This window comes from Pelecanus crispus, chromosome 6 (assembly GCF_030463565.1).
Source record: "Pelecanus crispus isolate bPelCri1 chromosome 6, bPelCri1.pri, whole genome shotgun sequence".
Lineage (NCBI taxonomy): Eukaryota > Metazoa > Chordata > Aves > Pelecaniformes > Pelecanidae > Pelecanus > Pelecanus crispus.
The window spans coordinates 24700460-24718643 of record NC_134648.1 but is presented as its reverse complement, the minus strand read 5'-3'; the positions used below and the strand labels follow the sequence as shown (position 1 = coordinate 24718643).

The 18184-nt window shown below is 40.3% G+C and overlaps 1 protein-coding gene across 2 annotated transcripts in view; it reads right to left on the bottom strand.

The window, feature by feature from the left end:
- Window positions 1–1041: 1041 nt before the first annotated feature.
- IFTAP (intraflagellar transport associated protein) overlaps window positions 1042–18184 on the bottom strand; it is a 32934-nt gene continuing 15791 nt past the window's right edge. Inside the window, exons 4-6 of one of the 2 annotated variants that reach the window (XM_075713139.1) lie at window positions 17400–17457; window positions 10026–10156; window positions 1042–1194 (exon numbers count right to left, since the gene is read on the bottom strand). In XM_075713139.1, the coding sequence (XP_075569254.1) occupies window positions 1042–1194; window positions 10026–10156; window positions 17400–17457 (342 nt within the window). The remainder of the gene's footprint in view (window positions 1195–10025; window positions 10157–17399; window positions 17458–18184) is intronic. The other variant, XM_009492127.1, reaches the window with a different exon arrangement.

Sequence of the window (18184 nt, the reverse complement as noted above, 5' to 3'; positions counted from 1 at the left end):
GGCAACGAAGCTGGTGAAGGGTCTGGAGCACAGGCCTTATGAGGAGCGGCTGAGGGAACTGGGGTTGTTTAGTCTAGAGAAGAGGAGGCTGAGGGGAGACCTTATGGCTCTCTACAACTACCTGAAAGGAGGTTGTAGTGAGGTGAGTGTTGGTCTCTTCTCCCAAGTAGTTAGCGATAGGATGAGAAGAAATGGGCTCAAGCTGCGCCAGGGGAAGTTTAGATTGGATATTAGGAGAAATTTCTTGACGGCAAGGGTAGTGAAGCATTGGAACGGGCTGCCCAGAGAGGTGGTGGAGTCACCATCCCTGGAGGTGTTCAAAAAATGGGTAGACATGGCATTTTGGGACATGGTTTAGTGGGCATGGTGGTGTTGGGTTGGTGGTTGGACTGATGATCATAGATATCCTTTCCAATCTTAATGATCCCTAGCTTTTACTTTCATTAAAAAATAATGCAGCCACCAAGCCAGGAAACTCAAAATTGCTACTCTACCCTTAATTGATTTAGTGGTGGACTTGGTAATGTTAGGTTAATGGTTGGACTGGATGATCTTAAAGGTCTTTTCCAACCTGAACGATTCTATCCTTCCAACTGCCTTGTACCACCTGGAAAACAACAAAGTAGCTGGGCACTGGGGGCTAAAAATATTGAAGGTCCCTGGTCTACACAAAAATCCCTTTGGGTTTAGGGACAAATACAGACCTTCCTAGCCAACCTGAACGCCTAAGCAAATCAGTGTACAGACATATCAAAAGGATGGAAATACTTCCTCTCTGGGTGAAGGGCTACTATACAAGCAACTCTGGGTAAGCACCATCTTCCTATTCTGTGTTTTCATTAGGACTAGGAGGAGGTTCAGGGAAAGGCAACTTCAGGCTCCAAGGCACCTTGGTAGAACAAACAAAAAAATCCTGAGGATGTCATCTACTGGCTACATAGACAAAAACACTAAATAAGGGCACAATGAAGAGCTAGATTCACCCCCTAAAAATGTTATTTCAACAGCACTACACAGAATGCCTTTAACTCAGTCTTCAGCTCATGCTGACTTCACATTTGTCCCCGTTTTCTTCTCTTCAGACAATTCTATAACGGCCTTCAGCTCAGCTTCAGAGAACTTAGGGGTCAGTGCCACATTGTCATAATCAAATTCTTCATCAAGTGAGAATGGCTGAACATCATCCTCTAGTAGCTGTAATGAGGAAAAACAGATACATAAATAATATTGCAGCAAGTGATGATAAGGAAGCTCAAAATATAAATTTCTAATTAATTTTTAATTAAACAATTTTTTCTGACTCTGGCATTCTCCACTGATTAAGCTCTCTTTTAAGTAAAAGAATAAATTCAATTATTCAATTTGACCTAATTTAAGCCATTTAATGTGCTCCATTTGTACTGTACTGCATCTGAATGAATATCATTAGCTAATTTTGCTCAAGGCAAGGAATCTAAAAACCTCCCTTGCACACATATATAACATTCCTGCCACTTGTAGCGGCAGAGCTGTGGGGATATGGACAAGTTATGTACAGCTATATTAAATTTCAAAGACAGATTCCACATCCTTAAAATTTGGGCTAGTATCACATAATGCTTCAGTGTACATGCATCTGATACTAATGCAACATGCTTCCCAGAACAAAGTTTCAGCAAAGGAAATGCCTGGAATGAGCAAAATAACACATAATCAATTTTCAGACTCTAATAATTTCTTTTTACCATCTCAGAGATATGCAATTGGCTGGTTTGGATTTCTTGCATGACAAACATAGAGTCTTACTGCATTTGCCAATATTTGCTTTGTTGACATAATGTATAGCTTTTCTGTATTGCTTCTCATTGAAATATCTTAAAATAAATGCTCTGCCTATAAAATAAAATAATGAAAACAAATAACTATGGCAGGCTGCATGCTGATAAGGAACTGCAGGGGGCCATGACACAAAAGGTTTATGGTAAGCAGTTACATGAAATTAATTCCAGAGCTACACAGAAGACACATCCTCACTGCCCAAACTGTACAGGAATGCTCCCTATCCTTCGAGAAGTTAATATAAAATGTCTAGAAATTTCAACCATGTCAAATAGCACAACTCCTCAAGGGCTCTGTGTTTCAAAGATTTAAGTACTTCAGTATCAAATCAGCAAAACATTTAAACACGTGCTTATTTTTTCAAACCTCTGATGAATCCTCAATGAAGCCAATGACTACTGATGTATTTGAAGTTAAGAATACACTTATTTGTTTTGCTGCAAGGGAGGAAGAACACTTAGCATCTTATGGTCACTGCTCATTTTAGAAGGCACAATATCCCACACAATTTCTGTTTATCATTTTGTAAGAAGCTGTATTGACACAGTTAATGCCATCTAATAAGTCAGAGAAGTGGCAGCTGGATTCCTTTCTGGTGGCTGGGCACCTGACAAGACACGGCAGCGAGTATCTTGCAAGTATCTACAACCTTTATTAATAAACTGTAATATTGCCTGATTGACCAGGAAATATTTTTTCTGGTTTTGTATAATTTTATTAATCATCTGTATTGCTTAACGTTCTAGGCACCTGGCTTACATTGGCTTCAGTAGATGCTGGAGCATATAAATCATCCTAGATGCAGACCTGTAGACCATGGCCATTTATAAATGAGAAAAACAAACTTTGTAGATAGAGTTGGTCTAGAAAATGGCATTCATTCTGCATGCAAAGATTATCTTGCTTCTGTCCATAGACTATCCCAGGTAAACCATCATTAACTTTTATAAATAGCACATTCAAGTAATGTTTACATGAGACAAAGCCTGCACACAAGCTCTCTTTCCCATTAAGGCTAAGGTCAACTCCTTGACCTCCTCACCATATTCACGTCCAGTTTCATCTTTTCCCCAGGCAAAGCCTCCTAAAATTCCATGCCAGTAAGGGTACCAGCAACTGGGCAACAACTGGTACCAGCAACCAGGGTTCATTACTACCTGTCTTTCCTTAGCAGAAATACAAAACACACTTCTAAAATATGATGCAAGGTGCAAATATTTTTCAGTTAGTTTGGCTGTAACAAGTCTAGTCTACCCTTGATTGGTTTAGTGTGGACTTGGTAGTGTAGGTTAATGGTTGGACTGGATGATCTTAAAGGTCTTTTCCAACCTAAACGATTCTATGATTCTATGATTCTAATATTTGTTACCACATCTATAAGTAACTAAACTAAGAAGAGTTTAGATTACAGTAAGCCTTCATAGGGATTCTACAAAAACAAATCTATTCTTCCTCTGCCAACATAGTTATGGAAAGTATACACACATTCAGTAAGCCCTTGTGTTGACCTTCATGTCATTCCAGGAATGTTTCATGCATGTGCAGAGAAATATTGGAAAAACTTTTGTTTAAAAAACTCAGCCCCAAAATGCTAACTGAAATTAGATGCCGAAGTAGAACACAACCAACCTCACTGTTAACAATTTTTCTGTTACCCACTCACTGCACATTTGAAAAGTTTATTCACATTGCATATTTATCAGTGTGTTTCATCTCTCAAACAAGTACTCAAAGCACTAGGGATTCTTTTTTTTGCTTCTTCTCCCAAGAAGCCGTTCACCTCAACCTCCCACACAGACAAGCAATCTAAAATTTTTATACTGCAAACTGCAATTTTGATCTATTTCAAAAAGAAGACATTTTGCAATAGAACACCGAATCCTCTGAGCTGATCAAGTTATTATCTTGTTATTTTTGCCTAAGGAGCTGAGAGAAACATGTGAATTTCAGGTGTCTAATTTAACTTCTAATTGAAAACTTTTTGAGAGCTCCCTGGGAACAGGATTTTGCTCTACTAGAAAACTGCCAGTTTGCTTAAGATTGCTCCTGTGATTTACTCTCTGAAGAAAAAATCATTTTCATTTACAGTTCCTGCATGTCCAAATTAAAAAGGAAAAGAATGTAATGTTCATATTAATAACCAAAGTATTTTGCTAGAGGCTGTTTTACAAAGTAATGTTGTAAATAAAATACCTTAAAGTTGAGACTTTCAAATGTCTATTAATAATTGGCAACTCAGATCTTTTTATTAATCTGTGTGGAGTTACAGTTAACTGAACAGCTTGTCTCTGTCCTTCTAAAACCTTTATTTCTGTGTAATTATGGCACTCTCTGATTCACTTGTTCAAATTATGTAAAGGATGCACATACACTCACCAATGATTTCATTGTATACTCAAGGGAAAACTTACTAGATCAATAACAATAAGTAAAAAAGAGGGGGCAGGGCATGTATGCTATTATCTCATATAAGCTTAATATATACTGGGGTACTTGGGAGAAAAAAAAAGGTTGTCTTGACCTTGGGACACTGGATTGGGAGTCAATAAATCTTGACCAATTTTCCACTTCTGCCTCATCATTCTGGATAAGTCACTCAATCTCTGTGTTTTTACTGGCCTCTGAGAAATGTAACTCTTCCATCTTCTTTCACTTAACCAATCCTGTGTGTAAGTTCTTCCTTGTTATTGTTGCATTTATGCATAGCACTTAGCAGAAGCAAACTTCAGTTGAGGCCTTAAACCAAAGGAACTCAACGGAAGCTGTATTTTAGGTTATAGATGCTGCCATTCCACAGATAAAGATAAGAGGATAGGCATGGTAAATACTTTTTTAAATGCTCAAACTAAAGACAAACAATGGAGAATAGAAGGGTAGAATTCATCTTTCCTAATCCCAGCCATATAAAAATTAGGCTTCTAGATTAAGGCAGTGAATTACCCAAAAATACCCAGCCTGAGAGTCAGCCTGTAGATGGAGATGTATTACATCTCAGGACAAATGCCTACAGCAGGTGGGATGAATTACTTTCTGGAGATATACACCTTTCCCTAAAGTCCTTCACAAATATGTCCATAGCATAGACATTTGACATCCTACATTGCACTACCAAGCTTGTTTATTTTTTCCATTCTCTACAAAAAACGACTAGGCAGCCACATTCTGTTGCCCTCCCCTAACAGATTTGTTTTCATGGACACAGAACAGTCTCATTTCAAAGCAGGGATGTCTCCAGGAGAGCAGACTTTGGCCTTTTTAGAAGCCTGGTTGACAGAGTCCCTTGGGAGTGTGGTGGGTTGACCCTGGCTGAATGCCAGGTGCCCACCAAAGCTGCTCTATCACTCCCCTTCTCAACTGGACAGGGGAGAGAAAACAACAAAAAGCTCGTGGGTTGAGATAAGGACAGGGAGAGATCACTCACCAATTACCGTCACAGGCAAAACCAGACTCGACTTGGGGAAATTAGTTAAATTTACTGCCAATCAAATCCGACTAAGGTAATAGGAAATAAAAACTACATCTTAAAACACCTAAAACACTCCTCCCTTCTTCCCGGGCTCAACTTCACTCCCGATTTTCTCTATCTTCTCCCCGCAAGCGGTGCAGGGGGACAGGGAATGAACCACAACAGGGTTACAGTCAGTTCATCACATGTTGTCTCTGACAATCCTTCCTCCTCAAGGAAGGGACTCCTCACACTCTTCCCCTGCTCCAGCGTGGGATCCCTCCCACAGGACACAGTCCTCCACGAACTTCTCCAATGTGAGTCCTTCCCATGGGCTGCAGTTCTTCATGCACTAACTCCAGCGTGTGTCCCTTCCATGGGGTACAGTCCTTCAGGAAGAGACTGCTCCAGCATGGGTCCCCCATGGGATCACAAGTCCTGCCAGCAAACCTGCTCCAGCATGGGCTCCTCTCTCCATGGGTCCACAGGTCCTGCCAGAAGCCTGCTCCAGCGCAGGCTTCCCATGGGGTCACAGCCTCCTTCGGGCACATCCACCTGCTCCAGCATGGGGTCCTCCATGGGCTGCAGGTGGATATCTGCTCCACCATTAACCTCCATGGGCTGCATGGGGACAGCCTGCCTCACCATGGTCTTCACCACAGGCTGCAGGGGAATCTCTGCTCTGGTGCCTGGAGCACCTCCTCCCCCTCCTTCTTCACTGACCTCGGTGTCTGCATAGTCATTCCTCTCACATATTCTCAATCCTCTCTCTGGCTGCAGTTGTGCAGGTTTGGGTCTTTTTTTCCCGCCTTCTTAACTATGCCATCACAGAGGCGTTACCACTGTCACTGATTGACTTGGCCTTGGCCAGCAGCAGGTCCATCTTGGAGCCAGCTGGCATTGGCTCTGTCAAGACATAGGGGAAGCTTCTAGCAGCTTCTCACAGAAGCCACCCCTGTAGGCGCCCCGCACTCCCAAAACCTTGCCATGAAAACCCAATACAGGGAGGCAGTCCTGAAGGGAAAAGGAGTCCACAAGGTTGGACATTCTTCATGAAGGAAATCTTAAAGGCGTAGGACCAGGCCATCCCTATGTACTGAAAGACGAGCTGGCAGGGAAGAAGACTGGCCTGGCTGAACAGAAAGCTTTAGCTGGAACTCAGGGGAAAAAAAGGAATTTTTGACCTTTGGAAGAAGGGGCAGGCAACTAAGAAGTACTACAAAAGTGTCATGAGGTTATGCAGGGAGAAAATTAGAAGGGCAAAAGCCTAACTAGAACTTAATCTGGCTACTGCTGCAAAGGACAATAAAAAAATGTTTCTATAAATACATTAGCAACAAAAGGTGGGCTAAGGAGAATCTCCATCCTTTATTGGATGTGGGGGGAAACACAGTGACAAAGGATAAGGTACTTAATGGCTTCTTTACCTCAGTCTTTAATAGTAAGACCAGTTGTTCTTGGGGTATCCAGCCTCCTGAGCTGGAAGACAGGGATGGGGAGCAGGATGAAGCCCCCATAATCCAAGGGGAAATGGTTAGTGACCTGCCACACGACTTAGAGATACACAAGTCTATGGGACCAAAGGGTACTGAGGTTGCTGACAGAAGAGTCCACAAAGCCACTTTCAATCATTTATCAGCAGTCCTGGCCAGCCGGGGAGGTCCCAGATGACTGGAGGTTAGCAAATGTGATGCCCATCTACAAGAAGGGCTGGAAGGAGGATCTACAGGGAACTACAGGCCTGTCAGCCTGACCTTGGTGCCAGGGAAGGTTATGGAGTGGATCATCTTGAGTGCCATCACGCGGCACATACAGGACAACCAGGTGATCAGGCCCAGTCAGCATGGGTTTATGAAAGGCAAGTCCTGCTTGACTAACCTGATCTCCTTCTATGACAAGGTGACCCACTTAGTGGATGAAGGAAAGGCTGTGGATGTTGTTTACCCAGACTTTAGTAAAGCCTTTGACACCATTTCCCACAGCATTCTTCTGGAGAAACTGGCTGCTCATGGCTTAGACAGGCATACTCTTGCTAGGTAAAAAACTGGTTGGGTGGCCGAGCCCAGAGAGTTGTGGTGAATGGAGTTAAAACCAGTCAGCAGCTAGTCACAAGTGACGTTCCCCAAGGCTCAGTTTTGGGGCCAGTCTTGTTCAATATCTTTATCAACGATCTGGATGAGGGGATTGAGTGCACCCTCAGTAAGTTTGCAGATGACACCAAACTGGGTGGGAGTGTCAATCTGCTCGAGGGTAGGATGGCCCTGCAGAGGGATCTGGACAGGCTGGACCGATGGGCTGAGGCCAACTGTATGAGGATCAACAAGGCTAAGTGCCGGGTCCTGCACTTGGGTCACAACAACCCCATGCAACGCTACAAGTTGAAGAGTGGCTGGAAAGCTGCCTGGTGGAAAAGGACCTGGGGGTGTTGCTCAACAGCCAGCTGAACATGAACTGGCACTGTGTCCAGGTGGCCAAGAAGGCAAATAGCATCCTGGCTTGTATCAGCAACAGTGTGGCCAGCAGGAGCAGGGAGGTGATTGTTCCCCTCTAGTCAGCACTGGTGAGGCTGCACCTCAAATATTGTGTCCAGTTTTGGGCCCCTCAATGCAGGAAAGACACTGAGGTGCTGGAGCGCCTTCAGAGAAGGGCAACGAAGCTGGTGGAGGGTCTAGAGCACAAGTTTTAAGAGGAGTGGCTGAGGGAACTGGGATTATTTAGCCTAGAGGAAAGGAGGCTCAGAGGAGACCTGAAAGGAGGTTGTAGCGAGATGAGTGTCGATCTCTATTCCCAAGTAACAAGTGATAGGATGAGAGCAAATGGCCTCAAGTTCTGCCAGGGAGGTTTAAATTGGATATCAGGAAAAATTTCTTCACTGAAAGAGTTATCAAGCATAGGAACAGGCTGCCCAGGGAAGTGGTTGAGTCACCATCCCTGGACATATTTAAAAGACGTGTAGATGTGTAGACGTGGCGCTTAGGGACACGGTTTAGTGGTGGAGTTGGTAATGTTAGGTTTACGCTTGGACTCGATGATCTTAAAGGTTTTTTCCAACCTAAATGATTCTATGATTCTGTTCCAGGGAAAATCTTTTTCTCTTTCTAAACGAGTCCTGCCATAAGCAACACAAGACTTAATTTTCAAGGCAATGACAATTTGAAACACTGAGGGCTTTTAAAAAGGACCTGTTCAGTCTTGGCAGTTCTAAAAATCAGGCCACAGTTATATTATCTAAATGAAGGCAGAAATATGTGTATAATTTAGGGGAAAGACTGCCTTCATCTTGAGTAGCCTGGCACCACCCAAACAGTTGTGAAAATCATAAGTCTTCTTGAAAAAATGCAGCAACCCTTAACCAATGTAATAATACTCAGTTTCTCTTTCATAACCCAACTTTTCCTCAAATGGAAATGAATTTTGCATGCAGTGGGATCTTCATGTATTTTTCATGAATTATAGTTTAAAGAGTCATATGCAACGCTTTATGAACACTGCAGGCTGCTACAACCCTCCTTCTTCGGTTTTATACAGAAGTTATCAAATGAGAAAACTATAAAACCTCATTCTAGGGGTTTTTTGGGTGTGCCAATGAATATTTCTCAAGGCAAAAGCCTTGAATTATGTCAATCCTTAGGGAAAAGAGTGAGTATTTTTATTCACAGAATGGTGGGTATTAAAGCCTGAAAGGTCATTTTAGAACATTTACTTTTTCCCAAAGCAGACTTGTTCCTTACAGTAAAGAGTTTATTGCAAAGAACTAAACACAATTGAGCTCAGGAAAGGAGGCACCATATGCACTGCTATAACATCAATCCTTCACTGGTCACGTGTCATTTATAAACTTGATTTAAGCCTCATGGGACATCAATAAGCATATGAAACTATCAAAACTGGCCCATTTTAGCCGGAAGCTAACTTCAGCTTCTATTACAATGATGAGGCAGGGGAAAAGAGTGGTGAAGAATTCTCTGCAATAGAAACATCCCCAAAAGTTAATGCTCACACTGACTATTTGGATAGGAAGCTTAATGACTTAAAATAAGCCTGTGAGCAATTCACACCTTCTGTTCTAGTTTGAAAAGAACTGAAACTCTGACAGAAAACGGCAATTCTAAATTAAAGCTTGTATTGATTGTGTCTGATTAAAAGACTCAGACTCCATAACCAGACCTAGACAATGCAGATCCTCAACAGCATCTTGCTACTTCTCCTTTCCAAGAGGACAAATCCCAATTCTGAGCACAATATATTCTAAATCCTTTTTTTCTTTTAAATGTCACGTTAAAGGGATCCTTCACTACCTCCTTGTTGCAGAAGATGGTCCCTATATTCAGCCCAATGAGAACTGCAGGATGTTGTCAGATGATGAGATCACTGGAAAATTAAATGGCCCATCATTCTATGTAAGTAATGATTTGTTAAAAAGTCAGGAAGTGTAAGAGTTTACCTGAATATTCTGTGACTTACACCAATTAAATATTAAAAAGCCCACATACAGTTCGAAGTACTGAAGTGCACATTTTGAAAATGTAGAATTATATAGTAGCAGTGTGCAAGATAAAATAGTACCTTCCTATTAGAGTGTTTCTCTCAATTCTTAATGAATTCATTAATAATTTAAAAATAATGTGATCTGTTAACTCATAGCAGTTCCACACACTCCATCTATATCCCTCTGTTCTTGCGGAAATAACATTAGAGGCCAATAGGTAAAAAAACACATCCCAAGCCCCCAGTGTTTAAATAAATAAATCTGACCTCATACCTCTTGGGCTTTGCTGTCCAATGGCCGTGGAACTGACAAGGTTCTGAACTTCAGTTGAATAGGTTTATCAAAAAACGGTGTACAGTAAGTCACTGCCTGTTCCACCTCTCCTGGGAGAACTAATGACCCTGCTGAATAAAAAATAGTCAACTTTACCCTTCCATTCAATGTATAAATTAGCAAAATCCTGTGTAAAATCCTGCAGTGCTCAGACACATGCAGAAGCTTGTTAGTCAAAGTGTGCTGTACTTATTGTTGCATAATATATAATATAGGCAGCTATCTTTAAAACTGATCTGTGCAGTCCTGAGCTAAAATCTAGACAGTAAAATATACTATACTAAGGAAAAATCAAACCTGGTTGAAAACAGACAGGTAGCTCTTCTTTCTTGAGGACACTGGATTAAAAATCTGGATGTAGACGCTCCTAAACTCAGAGAACACCTGGGATTAGATTAATCTCTTTCATAACAAAGAAGGAAGGTCCTGAGCAGCGATGTCTGCAGTAGGAGTTACAAAATAACAGACTGAATCCTGGTCTTGCCATTGATTAGCTAGGCAGTCTCATTCCGTTCTGTTTTGCTACAGTTTCACCACCTGTACAGTGGGCATAAAGAATCTTTGCAAAGCATCTTAACATGACTCTCCTGAAACATTAAGTAAAAATACCTGGTAGAAGTACTAATATTCTCCACTACAGTGCCAGATGATTCACTTGTGCAAGGATATTTCATGGATGTTTGTTCCTCCCTGAGCTTTCCAAAAAGAGGTACTTGAGAGGACTTCCCTGTATCTGGGACACAGAAACAGGTAACCTTTCCACACGGGCAGGATTTGGTTCACAGTTCACAAATGCACAGACTTTCTGAATCAATTTTCCTTTACATACTTAGAATCGTAGAATCAAGAATGCTTTGGGTTGGAAGGGACCTCATCCTGGGAACAGTGGGTTTGCTTTCTGTGACAGCTCAGAAGGATATGCCTTAAGTTTAGAAATATATTTTAACATGAATCAATCTCAGCTCTGCTACAGCACAGATGTGTCCATCTTGTCTCAGTAATGTTTTTATGAAGGAACTTAAAGGGACCATATGTCTTGCAATTTAGTCAAAGGATTATGTAAATCTACCTACTATTTTTTTCTGGCTGATACACAAGTTTCTTTACAGCTTTATACTATATTTTAGTAGCTTGATTTCCTCTTGAAATCTCAGAATAAATTTTCAAAGCATTGCTGAAATGTTAGTTAATGGAACCAACAGGAGGGTACATAGATCCAGGGTGAAAAGGAAGAAGTGGCGATTTATCTCTACCTGCACACTTTTAGCACAGTAGTGGAGTTACAGACCTCTCATTCTCCTGTAAATCTGCATTTGAAAATAATGATTTCCTAGCTAGGCTTTCATAAAAAAATCCATGATTGAATTCTTCATTTAGTTTTCTTCTGGGAATTGTGTACTATTTCAAAGTCAGTAGGGCTTTGGACTTGTAAAGTAGAATGTTCTTTAAAAAAGAGCTTAATTCATTCCCTTGGGTATCTCATTCCTGGATTTTTGTCTTTTGGTTCATGATTCACGTATAAGTGGTTTCCAGTTTTCATCCCTGTTCTCTTGGTTGCTTATATCTGTCTGTAGTCACCTATGTGCTTTCAGTACTTTTTCTCAGCATAGCACCTGACCTTATTCTGCACCAGTTATATGAGAAAGCTTTCTGAAAAGAACAGTGCAGTCCGCAGGTATATATGCTATGTCTTGACATGCTCTGCAACTACTTTTTTCGGTCTTTCATAACTTGGATCAAAACTATTTGTAAGACAGAAGGAAGATGTGAATGCTCATTTAAAGGCAATGGCATCTTCCGCTATTGTTTCAAACTTGTACCCTAAATATATACCCTCACTGAAGGAAGGAAAGCCTGGACATCAAGAGGTTTGCATCACCTCCTGATATAAACACTGACTATTTCTGTACTAAGAGCTTCCCCCCCACCCCCCAACAAACCAATCTGCAGAGAAAAGATGAGGAGGAAGTACTGTTATTCAACAGTCTGGCAATGGCTCAGAAAGACAACCCTTAAAAATTAGGACAACAGAAGGAAATTTATTTTTGCTTTTAGCAAGAAGTGCTTGTCATACTCAGAATGTCAATTCCACTATTTTAAGGCTCATTAGTAATGCAAACAATGTTTCAAATTCCCTTCAATCACACCATAAGAATGTGGTAATCAACCTTTGTTTGCCAGTAGACATGCCAGAAATGAGCTTTGTCTCTCTATCCTGGCTGTGTGACAGAATATGAAAGTCTAATCGGTAAATGCTGCTTTCCCTGATAATGTTTAATCAAGAAACTCCTTCAGAGAGAAAAATTAGGGAGTTTTGACAGTCCTCCTTCTCCATGGGAGCACCCAAAGGAACTGTAGGCTATTGTAAGTTCTAGCCAGTACCTCACAGCTGGTTTAGGCTGATGCTACAGCACTAGTGGATGATGATCCTAATTAAGCTGCTAATTATGTTCCCTGTGGAGGTGATTAATTAGCAACAGGAAAGCCTTGGATACTGCCAATGGCACCATATGTAGAGATAACTGAGCAGGCAGTGATATCAAAAATCTGAGATTTTGAAATGCACCTCTCCTCATACCATGAAGAATCAACTGCCTGTATGATATGGCAGTGAACTCAGATGTCTTTACTCAAGTCCAGCACACTTTAATGATGGTGTATCGGAAATTGATGAATTCTCTTCTCCTTAGTCCCTTTCCCCCTCCCACATAATAGACCCACAGAAAGTGACTACTAAATCTGTGAATACTGCTGACTTGGTGGTTTTTGCTCATTGTGTACCATTGACCTTAATTATAACTACAGAAAAAAAGACTCTGTTGGCACAAACCTGATTTGAACTGTCAAGAGTAAAGAAGTTCAGTCTTGTCTAAATCTTTAGCTTTACTGTGGCAAATTGATGCCCAGATATAGATACACTAACACAGATTTTACTACTTTCATACACTAGATCTCACAAAAATGCTGTTGATGGGGAGCTAAGGAGGGAGGTAGTGATAATGAGAAAAGCTTAAAAGCTAAGTTTTGCTGTCTCCTCTCATTCTCAGGCTTAGCCCTGAAGAGCTGCCTAGTGTGAAATCATCTCAAGGCAGTATTAAATGGATTGCAGAGACTGGAGGAGAAAAAAAGAAAGAGAATCACCAGCTGGGGGGAGCCCCGTACTTGAAAAAACCCACGTAATTTAACTCTGAATCCTCTTCCTCAACCTGATTCTTCTGGATGTAAATATAGGCTCAAAATATAAATGGAAAGGCACAGATTATGGAAAATTACTAATACTGATATACTTTGTCTAAAGAATTATTTAAATAGTCAAATAGTTATGCTTGGCCTCAGCTTCAAAGTAATTGAGTCACTTGGATTTTCCTCAACCTCTGTGTGGTTACAGAGAACTGGGACTTTGAAAAGACAAGTTTACAGTACCTCAGGGCTCCAAGATGGATTAGGATGAGATTCTGATATCCTTGCCTATGAAGCCTCAACCTGCCTATGCAGCCTCAACCATACATTTAATTGCTCCTATTTTAATTTTCTCTTGTATTTAAAAAATAGCACACTCAAGGTTTGTAGACATGCTTTTTACATATTTTGTACTTCATACAAATATTACCTAATATTACCTAACTATCCTTTGAGCCCTGTGGCAAATGATTTGTCACCAGTCCTGGAAAAGAACTCTGTTGCCAAAACATAGGAACTAGGCATTCTCCATCCATCCCCTGACAAAGCCTGATCATCTCTATTGTTGCCTTAAGCTACTTACAGTTACACACTAAATTCAGTGAGAAAGAGCAATTAAACAGTCTACCATACACATGCTGTCTCTACACGACGCATTAAAGCTATGGTTTAGGGCAGCAATTTTACTTTGCCAATGATGGTTTACTGTGCCAAAGTCCCACAATGCAAAGCATTGCCCTGGTTTCACGCTTTCAGCCCAGTGCTGTCTAATGAAAACAGCTATAATGAATATGCACACTGGCCAAATCTATGGGCTGCGCTTGTTTTGTAAGAAGCAGCTGTCTTCATTCATACCTTAAAAGACATTGGACTTAGGAAAATAAGGTGGGGAAAAAAAAGAGGAAAAAAACCATTAGAATTACTCTTCCAGGACATCTCCCAAAAAGCATTGGTTTAAATGGGATGTTTTAACACCTATTTTCTATCATGCTTTTCACACTGTCAACTTTGAGCCACTTCTCCTTAAGTGTGAATATTTATTGTATTAACGTGCAGTTGCTAACTCAGCTAACTGATCTGCCCTTTAAAGCTAAATGAAGTATGGAGATACTGAATTGTTACCAATAATAAGCAGATATAAAAGCTTGTTGTAATTATACTAGCAAGGTATGACATTTTTCACTGGGTGTCCTAGATTGTTTTGCCAATATGAAGTCTTAAATCTATCATTTGTTTTGACGTACAGGTAGCAGCATTTAAAAAGGCCAGCAACAGAACGTCTTTCAAATTTGTGTCATACTTTGCCTCACTTATAAACTAACTGGAATTCTTCAGAACTAATCCTTTATTAAGGTGGTCAATAGGGATATTACTTTGTATTACTTTATTATTACAAACAATAGAAGCAACACCATTTTATATCTTAATTTGCATTTTGTTGCTATGTTTTCCACAGGAGTAAGATTATACTTCTCTTATTATGAAGCCTATCAAGTGGATTTTGACATGTAAGACAACAATCAAACTATAAGTCCTATTTTCCGCACTTAGGAGTTGTGCTGGTTTTGGCTGGGATAGAGTTAATTTTCTTCACAGTACCTAGTATGGGGCTATGTTTTGGATTTGTGCTGAAAACAGTGTTGATAATACAGGGATGTTTTCATTATTGTTGAGCAGTGCTTACACAGAGTCCAGGCCTTTTCTGCTTCTCACACCACCCTGCCAACAAGTAGGCTGGGGGTGCACAAAAAGCTGGGAGGGGACACAGCTGGGACAGTTGACCCCAACTGACCAAAGGGATATTCCATACCATATGACATCATGCTCAGCATATGAAGATGGGGGAAGAAGAAATAAGGGGGGACGTTTGGAGTTATGGTGGTTGTCTTCCCAAGTAACCCTTACACATGACGAAGCCCTGCTTTCCTGGGGATGGCTGAACACCTGCCTGCCAATGGGAAGTAGTGAATGAATTCCTTGTTTTGCTTTGCTTGTGTGCGCGGCTTTTGTTTTACCTATTAAACTGTCTTTATCTCAACCCACGAGTTTTCTCACTTTTACCCTTCCAGTTCTCTCCCCCATCCCACCATGGGGGGAGTGAGCAAGCAACTGTGTTGTACTTAGCTGCCAGCTGGGGTTGAACCACAACAGGAGTCAAGGGGAAATTTTTCATCTTGACTCAACAACAATCTCCACTGAAGAAGCCCTGAGCAAGACCAGGGGTTTTCTTTATATATTTTTGTATTTCCTTTAGGTTTCCTTTATATCTGTGGGTTTCCCAGATATAAATTTGGATGCTGTTCACTTTCCTTAAAGAGTTTAGAAGGAATAATTAGCTTCTGGCTATGAAGTTTTTCAATGTTATAAAATACAGTCTAAATGCTTAACGTTGTTAGTGAGCACTGTTGATTGCTTAGGGGTTGATACGACTTACTTCTGCACTGAGGCAGTCTGTGCAAGGAGTTTGTGCAGTAAGTACTGTCCCATGGGAAGAGCTGAGGAGAGCAGAGTTTGAAAGCCACATCAAATGTCACGTAAAAAGTGAGTAGTTAGCACACTGATAATCTACAGTAGTGGTGGTATAATGTTATGTTTATTGTTTTTATAATCACCAATAAAAGCACTAACTGAAAGGTTTTCCCAATGTGGCTTGCATAAAGTGTTATTCAGACAGTACAAGCAGATGGTAATTTTTGTAATTCTCATCTTACTCAAATGCAGTCTGTTTTACCAGGGGTTTCTAAATGTATGTGATTAACATTTACTCTTGCACACACACAAATACACAGAAATGACTGAAAAGCCTGGAGAGAGACAAGGTCTGGCATCGTCCAGAAAGTAGTGAGCTATGATCAAGCTCTGGCAGAGCTCTTCTTCCCTCACTGCCCTGCTTGGTATTTTAGTGTTGGGCTTACTTCTCATCATCCAGTATGTGGCCTGTTTTGAACTAGAGATATCTAACAATACTCCCATGAAGCAGATATAGACAATTCTCATTTCAATATGATACAAGTGAAATGTGGGTTTAGACTTCCACCAGTGACCCCCACGTTTTTTTAATAGATATTGCTAGAATTTAAGACATAAACACATAACAATGTCCTACAACAGGAAAAATGGGCACACATGAACGCTGCGCTCAAAAGAAATCTTTGATGCCTCTACCTGATACAGGACTGCTATCTTACTCCCTCCTTCCTGAAATGACCAGGTTGGAGAAAGAATATTTGCTGTAAACCTGACTTATGTTGGTTTATTATTTTCTTGTGAGTTACAGCCAAGCTCCAAATATGCATCAGCTAGAAGTCTCTAAGCCCCTCCGACTTCACAGGAATTCTGCACATACAGAAAGGAAAGACTAATCAAATCTTTAACGGATTAGACAGACTAATCAAATGGCAATAACCAAGGAACTGAGGATGAAAGTTCTGCTCTGTAACAGCTTCTTTCAGTGACCTTAGGCAAATCCCTTAATCTGTGTGGCTTAGTTTCTTTGTGCAGTCACAGGTATAGATGAGGAAAACATATTTAATCACCACAAGGTCATCAATTGTGGTGGTAATAAAGACCACACAAGCATCTATGATAGACAAATAACTATGCATGCTAGGTTGCTATTTACTTTTTAGAGGTGGGAGAGTTAAAATTATTATAGATGTACGGAACTGTTCAACACAACTCAAAAGGCTCATAATTGGAATTCTTGAGGTTCACTGTGAACTCAAAATTAGTCTCACCTATTTTAAGCCCAGGATGAAATAATTTTAATAGGTAGGGACAACATTTTCATTAATTTTTTCTACTTTATAGAACTCTCTCTTAGCACCCATGTTACTTTGTGGAAAAACTTTTGTAATCAAAATAATTTCAATATAAAATACAAGCACAGAAAAATGCAGAAACGATGCTAACAAGAATAATAAATATTCCTTATAATTTATTATCTCATTACCTCTTAGAGTGAGGAAATGAGTACTTTAATATGGGGAATTTGGACAATTTGGGGAATTTTCTAGCAATAAAATAACTGAGGAAGAACGTCTTTTTTAGATGAGAAATGGTGCTTTAAACAATGTCCATACTCTTGCATCCAAAGACAGACAATAATAGTGAATATGAAGGGGGGGAACCTACCATTGCATGTCTCTTCATCTGCATCTCTATCTTCCAAAGCTAAGTACCTGTCGACCTGCTATAAAAACCCCAAATTGGAAAACAGATTAAAATGTATTAATTCCATTTTTTATAGTACAATCTAGAGCAACGCAAAAAAGCATTACATTGTCTCCTTCATCTTCTCCATTCTCCCCTGCATTTTTCCAAGAAAGCATATGGATTTCCTTTGAAATGCATAACTCAAAGGAAATACTTTTACGTATAGGCAAAGTATTGCTGCCAAAACTGCTGCATATCAACTACAGTGATGGGAAAGAAGCTCAAGCTGTACAACAACTTTTTCATGAACTTAGTGGGAAGATGGAGAAGTAAAATATTTTCATAGGAAAAAGATACATGGTAAGTTGCTCTGCAGTTTTGCAAGCTTACTGCATATGGCACAGAGGCAATACACACTGTAGGCAAAGTACAGCCTGATCCTTCTGTTTTGATACTAATGGTGAACTGAATGGGAAACAAAAAAAGCTAAGAATTATTAACTTTTTAGTATTTCATCTGGGACATTGCATTACTGTTTTTTTCAGGCTGATGTTCCTTCAAAACGGTCTAAACTATCTGAAACATACCACAAGAAAAGACATTTCCTATTTCAGGTCTGAATAGATGCATAGGGTAAGAGCGAAAGGCCTTTCCCAGCCTATGTGCAAACAGTGTTACCATGGAGGATTTACTATATGTACTGGGTAGTCTTCTGTGTTTCCATTCAGTAATTAGAGATGCTCTTAGATAATTTTTTCCAACCT